A 15,647-nucleotide genomic window follows, 5' to 3' on the forward strand; every position below is an offset into this window, starting at 1 on the left:
TCTATCGTCCCTGCCTCCTGCCCCCCGTCAAGCCCTCCTCTTGCCATCTCCTGCTCACTTACTAGGCAAGGGAATGTAGCCCTGGAACTGGAGAGTTGAAGATCAGCATATTCTGGCATCAACTTTCAACAGGAGGCCAAGGGCCACTGGAAGGCTCTTTGCCTCTCAGGAAGTACATCATGGCAAGGGGGAGACCAACCTGGCTCTTTCCATCAGCTGGTCCCATCCACTGGCCAGAGAAGGAGCTACTGCTCCAATACTTGCTTTCCTCTTCCCACTCCCTATTCCTTTTGTATTGTTTCTATTAGGTTGTGAGCCTGAGGGCAGGGACTGAATACTGTTAAGAAAATTTTAGGTGCTTTTTAAAAAAAAAGTCTTTAATTTTGACAACATACATAAAATACCATAAACAATGATCCACAAAATCTATCATATAAAATAAAACTGATAAACAGAAAAAAAAAGAATTTCCCCCCACAGTGATTCAAACAGCATATAGAATCTTTGTACAATACTCACAAAAAATAAGTAGGAGTCTTAGGGGGATATTACAAATATAAAGATAAACACTATATTTAAAGGAGGTTTGTGACAAATATTACTAAATGCTTTTGGACTGAATGCATATTAGGGCACAATCCTACGGCCACTAGAGAGCAGTTAGATGGCCATAGGATTGTTTGGTTTCTGGGAACCAACCTTGTAGCCCATGCTCCAAGATCAGTTCATGGAAAACCGCCTCCCCACCCCTCCCCCGCTACCTCACCAGCAGTGCAGATCATCCCTGGTCTCTGGTCTCGGATGAGCAGCGTGGAGAGGGGAAAAAGGGGGCGTTCCCAGGAGTGGGGAGTGCCAGTACAATGCTTCCTAAGTGGTATCCAGCCTCTGTTCTCCACTCCGAAGTCCCGCAGCTAGACAGCCAAAATCGGCCATCTAGCCATGAATGCAGGGCAGCCGGAGCACAGAGGAGAAGATCCCCTCTGCACTCCGCCTGCCTTGCATCGGATAGGTGGTCGCCTCCAAGTTCGGAGGCAGCCGCCTATCCCGACAGGACTGCTCCCTTACTATCTTTATTCATATATGCAATAAAAGTCCACTACTCGGCAGCAAAAGTATCTACTTTCTTTTGTCCTTTTGCTATGTATAACTTTTGAGTCAATTTTTCTATTAATGCTACTTCCCAAACCTTGCTATACCACTTGGCTACTGAAATTCCTTGTAAATTTTTCCAGTATCTGGCAATAAGCACTCATGCTGCTATTAAAAGATATCTCACCAATTTCTTATGTGATAGTTCTCTATACTGTCCATGGAGTAAGTTTAAAAGTGCTAATTCTGGAGATTTGGTTATAGCTGTTTCCATTATGTTTGAGATTCCCGAGAAAATCTGTTCCCCCAAATCTGAGACCTTCTTACAATCCCACCACATATGGTGGGATTGTAGAACTATTCTAGACATATAAGATATCCTCAAAGGGGTGAGATACCACATCTGAACTATTTTTATTGATATTTCTCGAAACATAGCCGACGTGGACTTATAAGGGAGTTATGTCCACAAAGAAGACCATTCCTCTCCTTCAGTATTGATATTCCAGTCTCTTTTCCATAGTCCTTTAAGGTCATTCAAAGAGCTCATATCTGTACACAACTGTTGTTGTTTATTCGTTCAGTCGCTTCCGACTCTTCGTGACTTCATGGACCAGTGCACGCCAGACCTTCCTGTCGGCTGTCACCACCCCCAGCTCCCCCAAGCTCGAGTCCGTCACCTCCAGAATATCATCCATCCATCTTGCCCTTGGTCGGCCCCTCTTCCTTTTGCATTCCACTTGCCCTAGCATCAGCATCTTCTCCAGGGTATCCTGTCTTCTCGTTATGTGGCCAAAGTACTTCAGTTTTGCCTTTAATATCATTCCCTCAAGTGAGCAGTCTGGCTTTATTTCCTGGAGGATGGACTGGTTTGATCTTCTTGCAGTCCAAGGCACTCTCAGAATTTTCCTCCAGCACCACTGTTCAAAAGCATCTATCTTCCTTCGTTCAGCCTTCCTTATGGTCCAGCTCTCGCAGCCATAGGTTACTACGGGGAATACCATTGCTTGAACTATGCAGACCTTTGTTGTCAGTGTGATGTCTCTGCTCTTAACTATTTTGTCAAGATTTGTCATTGCTGGCTTTGTCAAGGAGTAAACGTCTTCTGATTTCCTGGCTGCAGTCAGCGTCTGCAGTAATCTTTGCGCTTAGAAAGACAAAGTCTGTCACTGCCTCCCCATTTTCTGCCTCTATTTGCCAGTTATCAATCAAGCTGGTTGCCATAATCTTGGTTTTTTTGAGGTTTAACTGCAACCCAGCTTTTGCACTTTCTTCGTTCACCTTCATCATAAGGTTCCTCAGCTCCTCCTCGCTTTCAGCCATCAAAGTGGTATCATCTGCATATCTGAGATTGTTACTGTTTCTTCCAGCGATTTTAACTCCAGCCTTGGATTCATCAAGCCCAGCACATCGCATGATGTGTTCTGCATACAGGTTGAATAGGTAGGGTGGGAGTATACAACCCTGCTCCACTCCTTTCCTAATCTTAAACCAGTCCGTTGTTCCGTAGTCTGTTCTTACCATACACAATAAGATGTCATAAATCATGGAAATCAATCCCTTTTTGGTGTCTGCAAAGTCTACCAACCTTTCAAAATGGGTAAGAGGCCTAGTACCGTGGTCTTTAATATTTGGTTGCCGTATAAAGGTACCCAACTGGTACCACATTAACCAAGTTAAATTAGATTGTCGCAACTGGAGCCTCCAGGTCTCTGGTTTCTCTTCAAATCGTATAAGTCTTTCACCTTTAGGTGCTTTGTGTTAAATAAACAGCAGCAGAAACAACGCTCAATGGGGCACACTGCCGAGTAAACATGCGTAATTAAAGTTATGCATAGTTAAAGTTATGCATAGTTAAATCCAACTACTTTTGACTATTAATAAAAATGTTCAGATATTTATATATCATATAAAATTAACATGACATACAATTTAGTAAACACAACTCTAAACAGAATCACTCTACACTAACATTTTGTTGCGGGTCCCACTCGTAAACATGCTAAAATCAGACCCCTGTTGATTTTGGGCAGCAGAAAGTTTTCTGGAAACCTGCATCACTGCTGCAGACAATGGGGCCAAGAGGAAGTGTGTTACAGGACATGCTGCCTCAACTGAATCTTCAGTGATCAGTCTGGAAGCTTGCTTCAGCAGGACAATCTCCTTGCCTATTCACCCCACTGCTGCTGCCTCCAGCTCTCACCTTTTCCTACAACCCCTGCTTGTGAGCAACAGGCACACTCAGCCAACCTAACCCTCAAATTAAATTGATCCCCAAAGAATTCATGCTACGCAGAGGGAAGCAAGTGGCAGGCTGCTTGTTTTCCTTCAATGAGCAGAACTCTGTCCTTGCAAGACAATGTTCTGCTGCTGTTTGGGGGGTCCATGGGCAGTTAGTTCAAGCCCCTGTGAAAAATTCAACTGTGAACTCTTCTGCAAAAGGTAGGGGGTCTCTACCATCATTTTTTTTTATCTTCAGCAGCATCAAGGATGTGTTCAAAAGTTATTTATATTGTACACTGGCCCCCACTGCAGGTTTGAAAGTCTACTCCTGTAGATTATACAGACACCTCTCTCTTGCACTCGCATACATGCAGACACATGTAGACACCATTTACTAGTGTGGTACTTTGTACAGCATTTTCTAAGCTATTTCACACTCTGGAATATCAAAATAATCTAGTCAGTACACCACTGCAAATAAACAACAAAACTAGTGTTTTCCACAAAACCTGGATTTTAACTTGCTTAAGAACTGGAATACATTTTTGGCAATGCCCCAAGTAGACCTGTTGTAGTTTTATGATAAAATTATTGTTTTATTTTTGAAATTAAGAAGTGGCAAGTTAAGAAATGAAAATTCTTCCTCTGTGGGCTACCAAGATGACAAGCTGTGTTTATATGTAGCAAGAGCAGGATCCATCCAGAAAGATGGAAAGGAAAATAGACCTGAGGTGTGTGAAGTATGATGAGCCTTTACTATACCCTACAGATGACGCAACTACTATGAGTGCTCTGGTACTATCCCATAGTACAGTTAGGCTCATCCACAAAAGGGGGAGGCAGTAAGTAAACCCCTGCAATTTCACAAGGATAAACACTGAGTCCGCAAGAATGTGGTGTTGCACCTGCTGTTCCCGTGCCATTAGACCTTTCCTTGACTGTATTGGTTGAGTTTCCAATTGTTGCCAAAAATGAATAATTATTAATGCGTACCAAGGTAAATGTATCCAAGGCCCCACAGAAAAGCTGACATTTCCTTCTCAACTTTGACATTTCTGACCACAGTTCTTTAAAAAAAAAAAAAAAGGAGGGGGAGGGGCAACCTTGAGTTACTAATCCAAAGAGACAGCCACCAACATTTATTTTTACTAATCATGGTATTTATCTAACAAGAGTGAGGATATAAAGTTATTGGCAGAAATTGCCTTTTGGTAGAAGAAAATTTGTATAAAGTGTCAGAGAATATGTATTACAAGCATGATGGGTTTGTAAAGATTCAGCAACTCGTATCTGCTACCATGATGTATATCATCAGCTCCCAAGTAGAAGCTACTTTATATTGAGCCTTTCCAAACAGGAACCCTTTGATCTGGAGGTATCCCCCCACCCACCAATAATGTATAGCAGACTACATGTTTCCCATCTTTAGGAATGGTATTGCAGGGAACTCTGGACATCCAGACAATGGGCATGGTTAAAGATTGGGGACTGAAATAAAAACAAGGTTCCTGTACACTTTAACTCAGTGCCTTTGTTTGGCCAAAATAATAAACCATGCTTTATTTTTACAGGAATGAACTACAGCTTTCATTTCCACTTTAGACTAATTGTAGATAAATGTTATGTTTGAGAATAAACTGCAGTTAGTCTTATCTATGGTTAGTTGAAAAAAGTATGAAGCCAGCTTGTTAAGACCAGCCACAATTGAGGGTTCAAATGCAATGCTAAAGTGAGGTTAATTGAAATCGAAAGATCACCTCCTAGTGGTTGCACAAGCCCAAGGGTAACGAATGTAACAATAAATGGTTATTTTTATGTACGCACTGGGTCAGAATGTGATGAGAATGAAAGAGCAATGCATACAGTTTTACTGAGATCCAAAGGGTAGGAGTGTGCACATTTGGTGGAGATTGAGGATGGAAGCAGGGTTCAGAATGAGGGACAATGCTCCACTCAATGCTCAGAGATTACTGTAACAAAACAAAGGTTAATACTCAGAATAGCAGCCCTGTGTCTCCTTTCTGTGTCTCACCCAGAGCGTGTATGGATACTTCAGAGATGGTATGTCACCAGTTTTCCTACTCTCACAACTAATGAAGTGGAACAAGGGTCGGGTAACTGATAGCATGGCAACAGCACGCAGAGTATCTTAACCCTCAACATTGCAGGGGAGGAGACACAGGGTTGCTGTTTTGGACACTGCAGGGGAGGAGACATAGGGTTGCTGTTTTGGACAGCAGCCATGTGTTAGCTAACAATTGTATTTATTTGTTTTGTTACATTCATAACCCATCTTTTCTCCAAGCTCAAGACATGGCTCCCCTCCCCGCATTTTCTCCTCACAATGGCACTGTGATTTGGGTTAGGCTGAGAGAGCACAACTGACCCAAGATGACCAAGTTGGAACTTGAACCTGGGTCTCCCTAATGTTACTCTGATATTTTAGCTCATGTGTGGGCAGAAGCTAGATTGGAATCTATTAGCAGATCAGAGTGATTTGTAGTAGATTGGCTAGGATTTGTGACTCCCAGTTTTTTAACAATAGCAACAAAATGACCTGGTTTGCATGACACAACAGCCCACCATGGCTTAATTTAATGGCGGGGGCTATCACATCATGCCGGATGCCATTTTTGCATGATGTCCACAGGCACCTGGCTTGCCATGTTGTGCAAATCCAAGCTCCAGGGGTCATTTGAGGGTTAGATAACCCTCAAATAACCCATGGCTTGTTTTAGGGTTATTTAAGCATTGTCTAACCCTCAAACAAACCAGACCAAACAGGAAATGTATCCCAACCCAGAACCAAGAAGGAATAAAACAATTGGGATAAGTAAATTGTTGAAGATGAATAATATCCAAAAAGCACAATAATGTAGCTTTATCTATATAAGCTACAAACATAGTCTGTATAGAACAGCTTGTGGTTCTTGGAAGTGAAGTCTCCTGAGTTATCTCATCAGTATTTTGGTTAACCTTCAGGTATATGACCACTATAGTTCCTTGCCTTTCTCATAATTATATATTCACAGTGGAGCGTACAGAGCCTTTCAGTTTGACATTACTCATATATGCATATGGTTTTGCATATATATAGCTTATTTTTGATTTAGCAAGGTCCATGAATTTGTGCCTGAATTATTGGAGACACTGCAGTATTCTATATTGTCAACAGGTGTGTTGGACTGGGTTGGTGTGTGTGTGTGTGTATACATTATATATACACACAGAGACGTCTTTCTGTATACTGTTTTACATACCAGGCCACTGAAGACTACCTATGGTCGAAATGTGTTTGGTTATTTCTGGTATTGAACTATAGGACTGTACAACTTGCTCTTACTCTCTTCTATTGCTTGATGGCTGTATGTTTGTAGCCTGTATAGATAAAGTTACATTATCATGCTTTTTTATATTATTCATGTTCACCAGTTTACTTATCCCAATTGTTTTATTGCTTCTGTTCCTTAAACAACCCCAGCTGACTGGGTTTGCACAACATGACAAGCCACAGCAAGCCAGGTGCTCACGGGGCGCCATGCAAAAATGGTGCCCATGGGGACCTGGCACAACACAATAGCCCCTGCGGGTAAATTAAGCCATGGTGGGCTGTCATGATGTGCAAACAGGCCCACTAACTCCCCCTTCCTAAATTATACTGCTGAAATTATGAAAGGCTGGGGTAACCAGGAATAGGTTTGTATGTGGAGGTACTGTGAGCTCCATCCAGTTCTGATACTTAAAACCAATTCCTATGATGATCATTCTGTAATTCTAATTTTATTTCTTCTGTACCAGGCTCCAGCTGGTAGATCTTGGGGTTCTAGTAAAAAGGAATAAAAGAAACCAGTAGAACCCACAAGCCTGAAATCTGCCCACTACACCACTTTGGCTCTCGACTTTCATCTCAAGTGGCTAAAATGAATATCCAAACTTGGAGAAAGGTGAAAATCTCCAAGAACGTGTGACACAAAAGGAGATCAAGTATATTACTTCAGATTTTTGGGTGGCTGAAGAAGCAGATGAGATGACAAAGGCTGGGATTTTACTATTGTAAGGACAAAAGAGAAATGACTAAAGGAGAAAAAATCCACAATATGAGGCTATTTCATTGTTGTTCATGAAATTCTACCATTAAATAAGGGTTTCTCAAATAATCAAGATGTTCCATTGAGAAACATTACAGACACAGCTGATGATGTAGTAAGAAAGAAGAACGTAATTAAATGACTCCAACTGTCAAAGCCAGAAGGCATTCAGGATGCCAGTCTATGTGGAGTTAGTATACATATTTCAGAGGATGTTAACAGTCTGACAGATCTCTATGCACAAAATATGTTGTTTTTATAGTTTTAAGTGATATTTTTAGTTGATCTTTTAAGCCACTCAAGGGCTATGGAATCAAGTTCATGCAACAAAACCCCCCAAACAAAGAGTGCAAGACAGCAGCATTCCTCTAGTACTGTAGGTATGGTATGCCTTGCAAAAATGGGAGACTAAACTGGGACAAGCCATGCTTTGGTTATTTGCAGTAATCAACCTTTTAAAGAAAGCACATGTCACAACAGCTTGTTAAGAGCACACATGCTTCTAATGAAATCTCTAACTTCAGCTGATGTCACTAAGCACAAAAGCACATATTACTTACCAAATAAATTGCTTGAGTGTCCTTGTTTCGATATGGGTTTCAGTTCATTTAATCCCCATGCGTAATGTTTATAATTATCCCAGGCATGTTTCATCATCTAGTGGGAAATGAAAGCAGGATTATATTGTTGATTTAGCAAGAAACCACTATGGTAAATACTAACAGAAAATATACTGTACACCAAGGATCAATGTGTTTAATTCAATGGTTAATTAAACCCATATCGTATTGTTGACATAATACTTTAGCATTAAGCATTATTAATAACAACATCATGCTGCTGCTGTCATGTTTTAGTTATAATAAGGAGCCTGTTTTTATTCAATTCTATTCCCTATTGTTAATTAGGAATTTGTAATGCACACCCATTAATTATCATTAAGAATATTAGCTAAAAGACTATTAATCTAACTAAGAATTTCTACAATGACAAGATTTCTGAAGCTAAGATACTACAACCAAGTTTAGATACTTTTTTCACCTAAAATATAGGGTTGTAAAGTTATATAAGGTAAATTCAGTGTCTGGCAGAAACTGCAATTTGGTTAAAAGCTAGGTGATTGGAACAATTTGGTTATGTGAAAGCAAGGTTAATAAGAAAACTGAGGCACTTGGAACAGAATATATCCATTAAAAAGTATGGCAGCTTAAGCTCTGGATTGACTACACACACACCAACCAGAAAGTTGTGGAGACTTTTATAGTATTATAGTAGAAGCAGCCAGGCTTATATACTGCCAAACATTTTATAGATGAAAAAATGGTATCCTCATATTTCCCAGCCCTCCGTCCCCACAAATTTCTCCTCCCCTTGCCTGTCATTGCTCTAAGTAACAGCTGAGTAAATGTATCCCATTCAAATAGACTTTGCACAACTCTGGGTCAATTTTTTTTCCAGCGGATGCAAAAAGAAACCAATGCCAACCCCCTGGCAAACAATCTTTTCTTCACCAGATTGATGTGATCTGTGGCACTTTGACCAAAATACAAGTTCCAGAATTCCTGCAAACACATTCTCCCCTCCCCAGATTACACTACCTCCCTCCAAGTGATTCTTGTCCACAGATTGGATATAGTGCCACTGCTTTTGAAAGGTGGACTGTGATGCAAAACAAAAAACAAAACCAACCTGAAATGCAGCAGGGGCATACTTTAAAACAGATCCCCATTTTCCTCTGCCTCTTTATATTTTTAAGAAGTAGCAGATCCCTGGAAAACGGTTGACTGCCAGTGTGAATGCCATCTTACTCACCCATTCAAAACAGGGCAACACTGCCATATGGTTCCAAAATGTCTGGTCTGGTAAACTGATAATGGAGGTGAGAAGAACTGCTTACCCACACTGTTGGTAGCTATGCCTTTCCTTTATTACTCTCCAAAATTAGATGGTTTCTCCACTTCAGAGTTACTAGGCTATTGTAATCCATGGGAAGATCTGATAAAATTTAATTGATTTTATGATTTTAGGAGACATGTTGCTCACCCTGAAAATAAATTGGGATTTTGCATTTTAAGTGCTTGTATCAATCACTTGAAATAGCTTTGAGGGCCTTTTGGAATGTTTGATATGCACACTCAAATCCCAATTTAGCCATCACTCCGTCTTTTCTGCTACTCCCCCCCCCCCCATTACACTTTACCTTGAGGGGGTAGCAAAAGGCTCCTGAAACATAAGAGAGGTTTTACGAGGTGTCATCCTCAGAAGTAAATGATGTAAAAAACATTTTTCCCTGTCACAGATCATGGAGCTTTCGAATCCCATGATCCTCAGCAGGAACAGATGCATCATGCATGACTTGCCACTGTGCAAGAAGCCCCATGAGGCCTCTTCTGTGCTGAGAGAGATCGTCATCTGCCACTCCCTGTTGCTTGTTCACATGGACTCGCAACTTGCGTGTATAGACATGCAATGAACAACATGGACCTAAGGAGGCTGTTAATTAGAGGTGTAGTGCACATACAGCAGATTTATGCACCATTCTCTTACGAACGAGGAACAGCTACTTCTGTATTGGGGAAATTAGCTCGAACACTTGTTCAAAGCCTAAAAGCACAGACTTCATTGTTACAGCTTTTTGTTCTCAAAACACATGCGTGCACATTTGTTACAGAACAGAAAAAAAATGCTTGGTTAATATAACCACCTCTTGCACATGGACCAGTATACTTGTTCTAATAGACCTAGCTAGAAAAAACTGTGGAAGATGGAGACTGGGGAAATTAGCATTTGCCAAATAAGCAGGGAAATGGAAGAGCAGGAGATTGGAAGGCTATGCAACCAAGGAAGCTTGGGTGCTAGTGGCAATGGTGGACTACAGGAGCAGAGATTGATATATTTAGGAAAAGTGCCCCAGCCCCTCCCGATCCGATTGCTGTTTTACCATGACTATCAGCAGTAAAGCAGTGATCCCACCAGTGCACCAGTCTGCTGTTGTGTTTTTCCAGCAGCGGAGGCAGAGGATCTTGGGGGAACACCAGAAAGGGCTTGGGTAGTTGTGCTTTTTGCACCCCTGGTCTAGGTCTTCTAGGTTAGAAGAAAGCAACTTAAAGGTAGCATCAGAATAGCTTCGTAAAGAGACTGTTTCAAGATAGCACCCTCTTAGAAGGGTGTCCAATTTAAAAGTTATTTCCCAAATCCAAATCTAAACCTGCATACTCATAGGGTTTTTCAAAGAATAACATTTTGTATTTATAAGAACGACAACTTTCAACTTATAGAAATTTCCCTCTCTTGAGTCTGGATGGTAAATGGTATATTATGTGAAATAGGATAAAATGCTTTGTAATACAAGCTGGCAATAATCATCCAGTTCTAGGGAAGATACGTGGACGCAGATATGCAATATCCTGATAGGCATGCTACTGAACAGAAATATTATATTTTAATATTATAATATGGCTGGGTTTTGTGAATATTTAGTATTACTTTATTTTAAAATTGTATGTCAGTAAAATATCTGTGTAAAATGTTTGACTAAAAGGCTATTTACAAGATCCAGAAGGGTAGCTGTCTACTGCAGCAAGAACTACTAAGTCTTGCGGCACCCGAAAGACCAGCACATTTATTATGGCACAAGCTTTCATGGACACTGTCCACAAGCTTATGCCATAATAAATGTGTTAGTCTTTAAGGTGCTACAAGACTTTTGTTGTTTTACCTGCTACAAAATACATTCTAGTTTGTGAATGCCAATCTTCCATCATAATCCCCTGAAACATATACTAAAACTGGACCTGAACCACATATGGGTTGAGCATCCCCATGTTAATTAAATTCTTGGCCCCTATTATAGTACCAGCTGTTGACAGCTGTGGGTCAAGTTTATACCTGTCAAATAGGGAACAGATTGAGACCAGCTCTTCACATATGCTAATGGACAAGTATCAGACGGTAATATGGCAAATCATTTTGAGAGGGTGACTGATTAGGGCTGTGATCCACAAGCCAATTAAGTCAGAGTACTCTGATTTAAGGCCAGCCAGTCCTTATTTTCAATATGATTACATAAGTGCAAATCCAAGCACCTTGTGTAACTTTTAAGTAACACCACAAGATATGCACTCTCTCATCTACACTGAATTCATAGTTAGATGAATAACACTTATTGTGCTTTCCTTTTCTCTCAGTGAAGCTGCTTTTCATGAAGACTTAAGACATTATAAATCCCATTTGAATATTTTATTGTTTCTGTGAGAGAACATCTCGACAGTTTGCCACCTGTTCTGATGAAAGCAAAGCAGATGTTAGGGGTCATGCTCATATAAAAATATTGCCATTATCTCAAGTAGTGCTCAGTCCAACGTCTAAATAGCTAAACTTTAAATATATGATAGTTTCCTGCTAGCCACAGTGGCTCACTCAATAGCACTTCAAAAATTAGAAGGGCTGGTCTAAGATTTGATCCAAACCAGACAAGAGGCATTTCTCCACCATTTCTAACTTGATTTTGGGTAAGCATTTTTGTTTCTAACATATTGGGCATGTTCACACGACGTGCTAGTCCATGATGGGTGACTAGCCATGCACTGAAGGTCGTTTCGCGAACAACCTAAAGTGCGTGATTAGAGCACCATGCAAGACAATCAGGCAAACAATCCACAGTGCATGGCTTGTTTGCCCCTGCCCTCCCCCTCCCTCAGTCCTCCACCCAGCATCCCATGGGACTTGACGACAGACCTGACTTGTCTGCCACCAAGTCCTCCTTCCTGGCTCCACTCACGATCTTGATTGGAACCCTTTAGAAAATTTTCCTGGCTCTATTTGTGTGCAAAAGCAGGCCCAGGACATTTTTTTTTTTTTGCACTTCCCTGTGACTGGGGGATGTGTGCAAATACATATATATTTAATTAAAAAACCATTTGTGCACATTCCCTGGGCACAGGAAGTGCAAAAAAATGTTCTGGTCCCATTTTTGTGCACAAATTCCTATAAAACCCTATGGTGTCTTGGCTCCATACTGTTGTATACGATTTTAAAAGGGTTCCTTGCCAAAAATTGGCTGAGGGGGGCAGAAATTTAACCCCCTGCCATGGACCCTGTTGCCCCAAGAGTCCATGGTGGGGGGCTGGATTTCCCCCCACAGTCGATATTCATCATGGGGGCACTTTTAATTTTTTTTAAAAAGCCGTATGCACAAATTCCCTGGGCAAAGGGAAGCATGGAAATTTTTTTGCACACAAACAGGGCTAGTTTTTGTTTGTTTGTTTAAGGGTTCCAACTACGACAAGATCATGACTGGAGCCAGGAAGGAGGGATCGGTGTGGGTAAAGTGGGGGGTTAAAGCCCCTCCAAGGAGCCATCTGGGCAATATTGGAGGGGCTGTCACTGGCAGAGGGAAAAGGGCATGGGCAGTGGCTTGCCCCAGTCGCGAATGGTAATTGCTGTCCCACTTGGCAAGAGTGCTAGGGGTTTCTGCCACTCTTCCCGAGCAGCTCGCTGCCCAATACCCTTTACTCACAATGGGTTTGCATGACACACCAAATCATCATGGGTAAAACAACTCCTACAACAGATCGTTGGTTATCAGGGTGGGTTGTTTAGGAAAAACAACTCACTCTAATAAGAATGGTCCTGGTTCACATGACAAGCTAACCCATTGTGGGCAGTCATCTGTGATGGTTCCTTTGTGTGTTGTGCGAACCCAGTCACTGTGGGCTCATGTTGAATCTGAATTAATCTCCAGGAAGTCTTGAGCTCTTGCATTCCATCCTCCCCTCACACATAACGATTCCCTCCTTCCATTCCTAGTGTGAGGCAAGCCATAGACTGGGTTTGCACAATTAGGGAGGGAAAATAAACCACCATGGCTTGTTTTCCTACCCTGTGTGCCAGTTGAGTGCTGCCTGATTACCATAATTACCTCGCCGAATGTGTCTTGTTGTGATGTCCAAACCCAGTGAGGGTAGGTGGCTGGTATGGTTTACAAACTACCCTGGAGCCTACGGCTCACTCTAATAGTGTGGGGTGGTTTGTAAACCACCCCTGCCATCCACTTCTGCCGTGTTTGGATGTGACAAGCTGCACCTGGCAACGGGTAATTATGGAAATTAGGCAGCGCATGACCGGTATGTATAGGGCGGGAAAATAAGCTTTTTTTTTGTTTTCCTTCCTTGGTCATGCAAACCCACCCATAGCTTGCCATTTTGTCTGAGGCAATAAAATATGGTTTCCACTTGTTCTGCAGATGAGGACTGGAAACTAGTTTCAAACCATAAAGGGCAAATGCAAACCTATTGGCCTTATGCCATATGGACTATGTAAAAATGGCAATTTGAGAGAGAAAAGGAGGATAAGGCAAATAGTTCTTATTGCAATGGGGCTGTAATGTGTTATATGTGGGTCTGCCTTTGAAAATGTTCCAGAAACTTCAGCTGGTCTAAAGTAGGGCAAGCAGGATTGTTAACAGGGACTGGCCTATACTATCATATTACACCAGTGCTTTCTGATCTGCTCTGGCTTCCATCTGTTTTTGGGCACAATTCAAAGTGATGGTAGTAACATTGAAAGCTCTAAATGGCTTGGAGCCAGGCTACCTGAAGGATAATCTAAGATAACCTACAGAGGTCCATGTTTGGGTGCTTCTGCCAAATTAGGGGAGGTGGGTGGCTACTAAGGAGAGAGCCTTTTCTGTGGTGGCAGCCCTGGTTGTAGAATGTTCTTACCAGAAACTGACTGGGCTTGGATGAGGAAAAGAAGCCACCATGGTTTCTTTTCTCTGTTCATGTGCCCACCATTTCCCTAATTACCCTCACCATGGTGCAGGTTGCCGTACTGTCCTGAATCCGGCAAGGTGCGTGGTGGGGGTGGCTTCCAAAATACCCTGCAACCCATGGCTTATCGAAGGGGTTATGGGGTGGTTTGGAAGCTACCTCACTAGGTCTGGACAACATGGCAACTCGCGCCATGGGAAATGGTGGGTGTGGGGCATGTACAGCATAGGGCAAAGAAGCCATGGTGGCCTCTTTTCCTCTGTGGATCGTCTGAACCCAGTCACTGGGTTCACCCAACATGACAAACCAACCTCAAGGTTGACTGTGGGTTGTTGAACCATGGGCTGTTGTGGAACTGTGGGTTGTTGTGTGAACCCAGCCACACTAACCAACCATGGTCTGTTAACCACGAACCTACAGTTCACAACCCACCAGCAAACCATGGATTTTCTTGTGGGTTGTTTTTTAGATCGGCTGGGTTCACCCAGCACAACAACCCATGTTCAACAACAATCTACACTCAACCTTGTGTATGGGTTGTCATGTTGTGTGCCCTCTTGGGGACGGCACCTATTAAAAATGGTGCTATAGCAGTAGCTACCAAATCACATCTGTGAAACCACTCAATCTGGAGTGCTGCCACTGCCATCTGAAAGGTAAGTGGGAGGGAGGGGAGTCTGTGTGTGCACGCACACGCGCACACACACAGCAGGTAGATGTAGCCATGCTAAAAACATCTCTGCACTTTTTGAAAAACTGCTGAAAAAAAGAGGAGAGACTTTCACAACAGATGAACTGGACTGTAAAGTTAAGAGTGGAGGCATTTCAACTCTGCCCAAATCAGTGAAGTATAATAGATGTTCAAAATAAGAAGTTTAAGGCAGGTTGTTGTAAAAAAAAAAAAGCAAGGAGGAAATGTGCAGACATCAAACAAGCTGAAAGCATATTACTACTGCTCATCTTCACATTGGATAGTAGTACCGAAGCACTTCACTATGTCATAGATGTCTGCCTTTGCTTCTTTGTCAGATGCTAGAATCATAAAAATAATCTAAAATATATAACAATAAAATCCACTTTTCAATACTGTAGGATCTCTTCTCCAACCTCTCAAAAAATCATGTTAATATAGAAGTATTGCTCCTTAAAAAATAAAAATGTCAGGGTACTGTAAGAAACCCTGTCTTAAGAGACATGATGCTACTGAGCTACCTGGACAGAAAACTGTCTTGGAACCATATGTTAGATGCTCTAAGATTGGAAGGAGAGTGGGCTATTAGTGTTAGGCACATAAAATAAATACTCCTGTATAAAAAAAAAATCAGTGGAGGTAGGCATTAGATTCACCATCAATTAATTCTTTTTAACAAAGTACCATGTAGTTTGGTTTTATTGTCCAAGAAAGAAAGACAGATACTCACACAAACATTAACAGAAATGAACTTAAGAGACCCCTTCTTTAGCTGGCTATCTGAAC

General features: G+C 41.7%; 1 protein-coding gene across 1 annotated transcript in view; it reads right to left on the reverse strand.

Annotated features, from left to right (window-relative positions):
• MAN1A1 (mannosidase alpha class 1A member 1) overlaps window positions 1-15,647 on the reverse strand; it is a 105,512-nt gene that overhangs the window by 74,132 nt on the left and 15,733 nt on the right. Inside the window, exon 3 of the mRNA XM_084827412.1 lies at window positions 7,961-8,057. Within this exon, the coding sequence (XP_084683538.1) occupies window positions 7,961-8,057 (97 nt within the window). The remainder of the gene's footprint in view (window positions 1-7,960; window positions 8,058-15,647) is intronic.

The sequence above is a fragment of the Heloderma suspectum genome, chromosome 1 (assembly GCF_057233095.1).
Source record: "Heloderma suspectum isolate Gila_16-S chromosome 1, 16-S_ref, whole genome shotgun sequence".
NCBI classification, from domain to species: Eukaryota; Metazoa; Chordata; class Lepidosauria; order Squamata; family Helodermatidae; genus Heloderma; species Heloderma suspectum.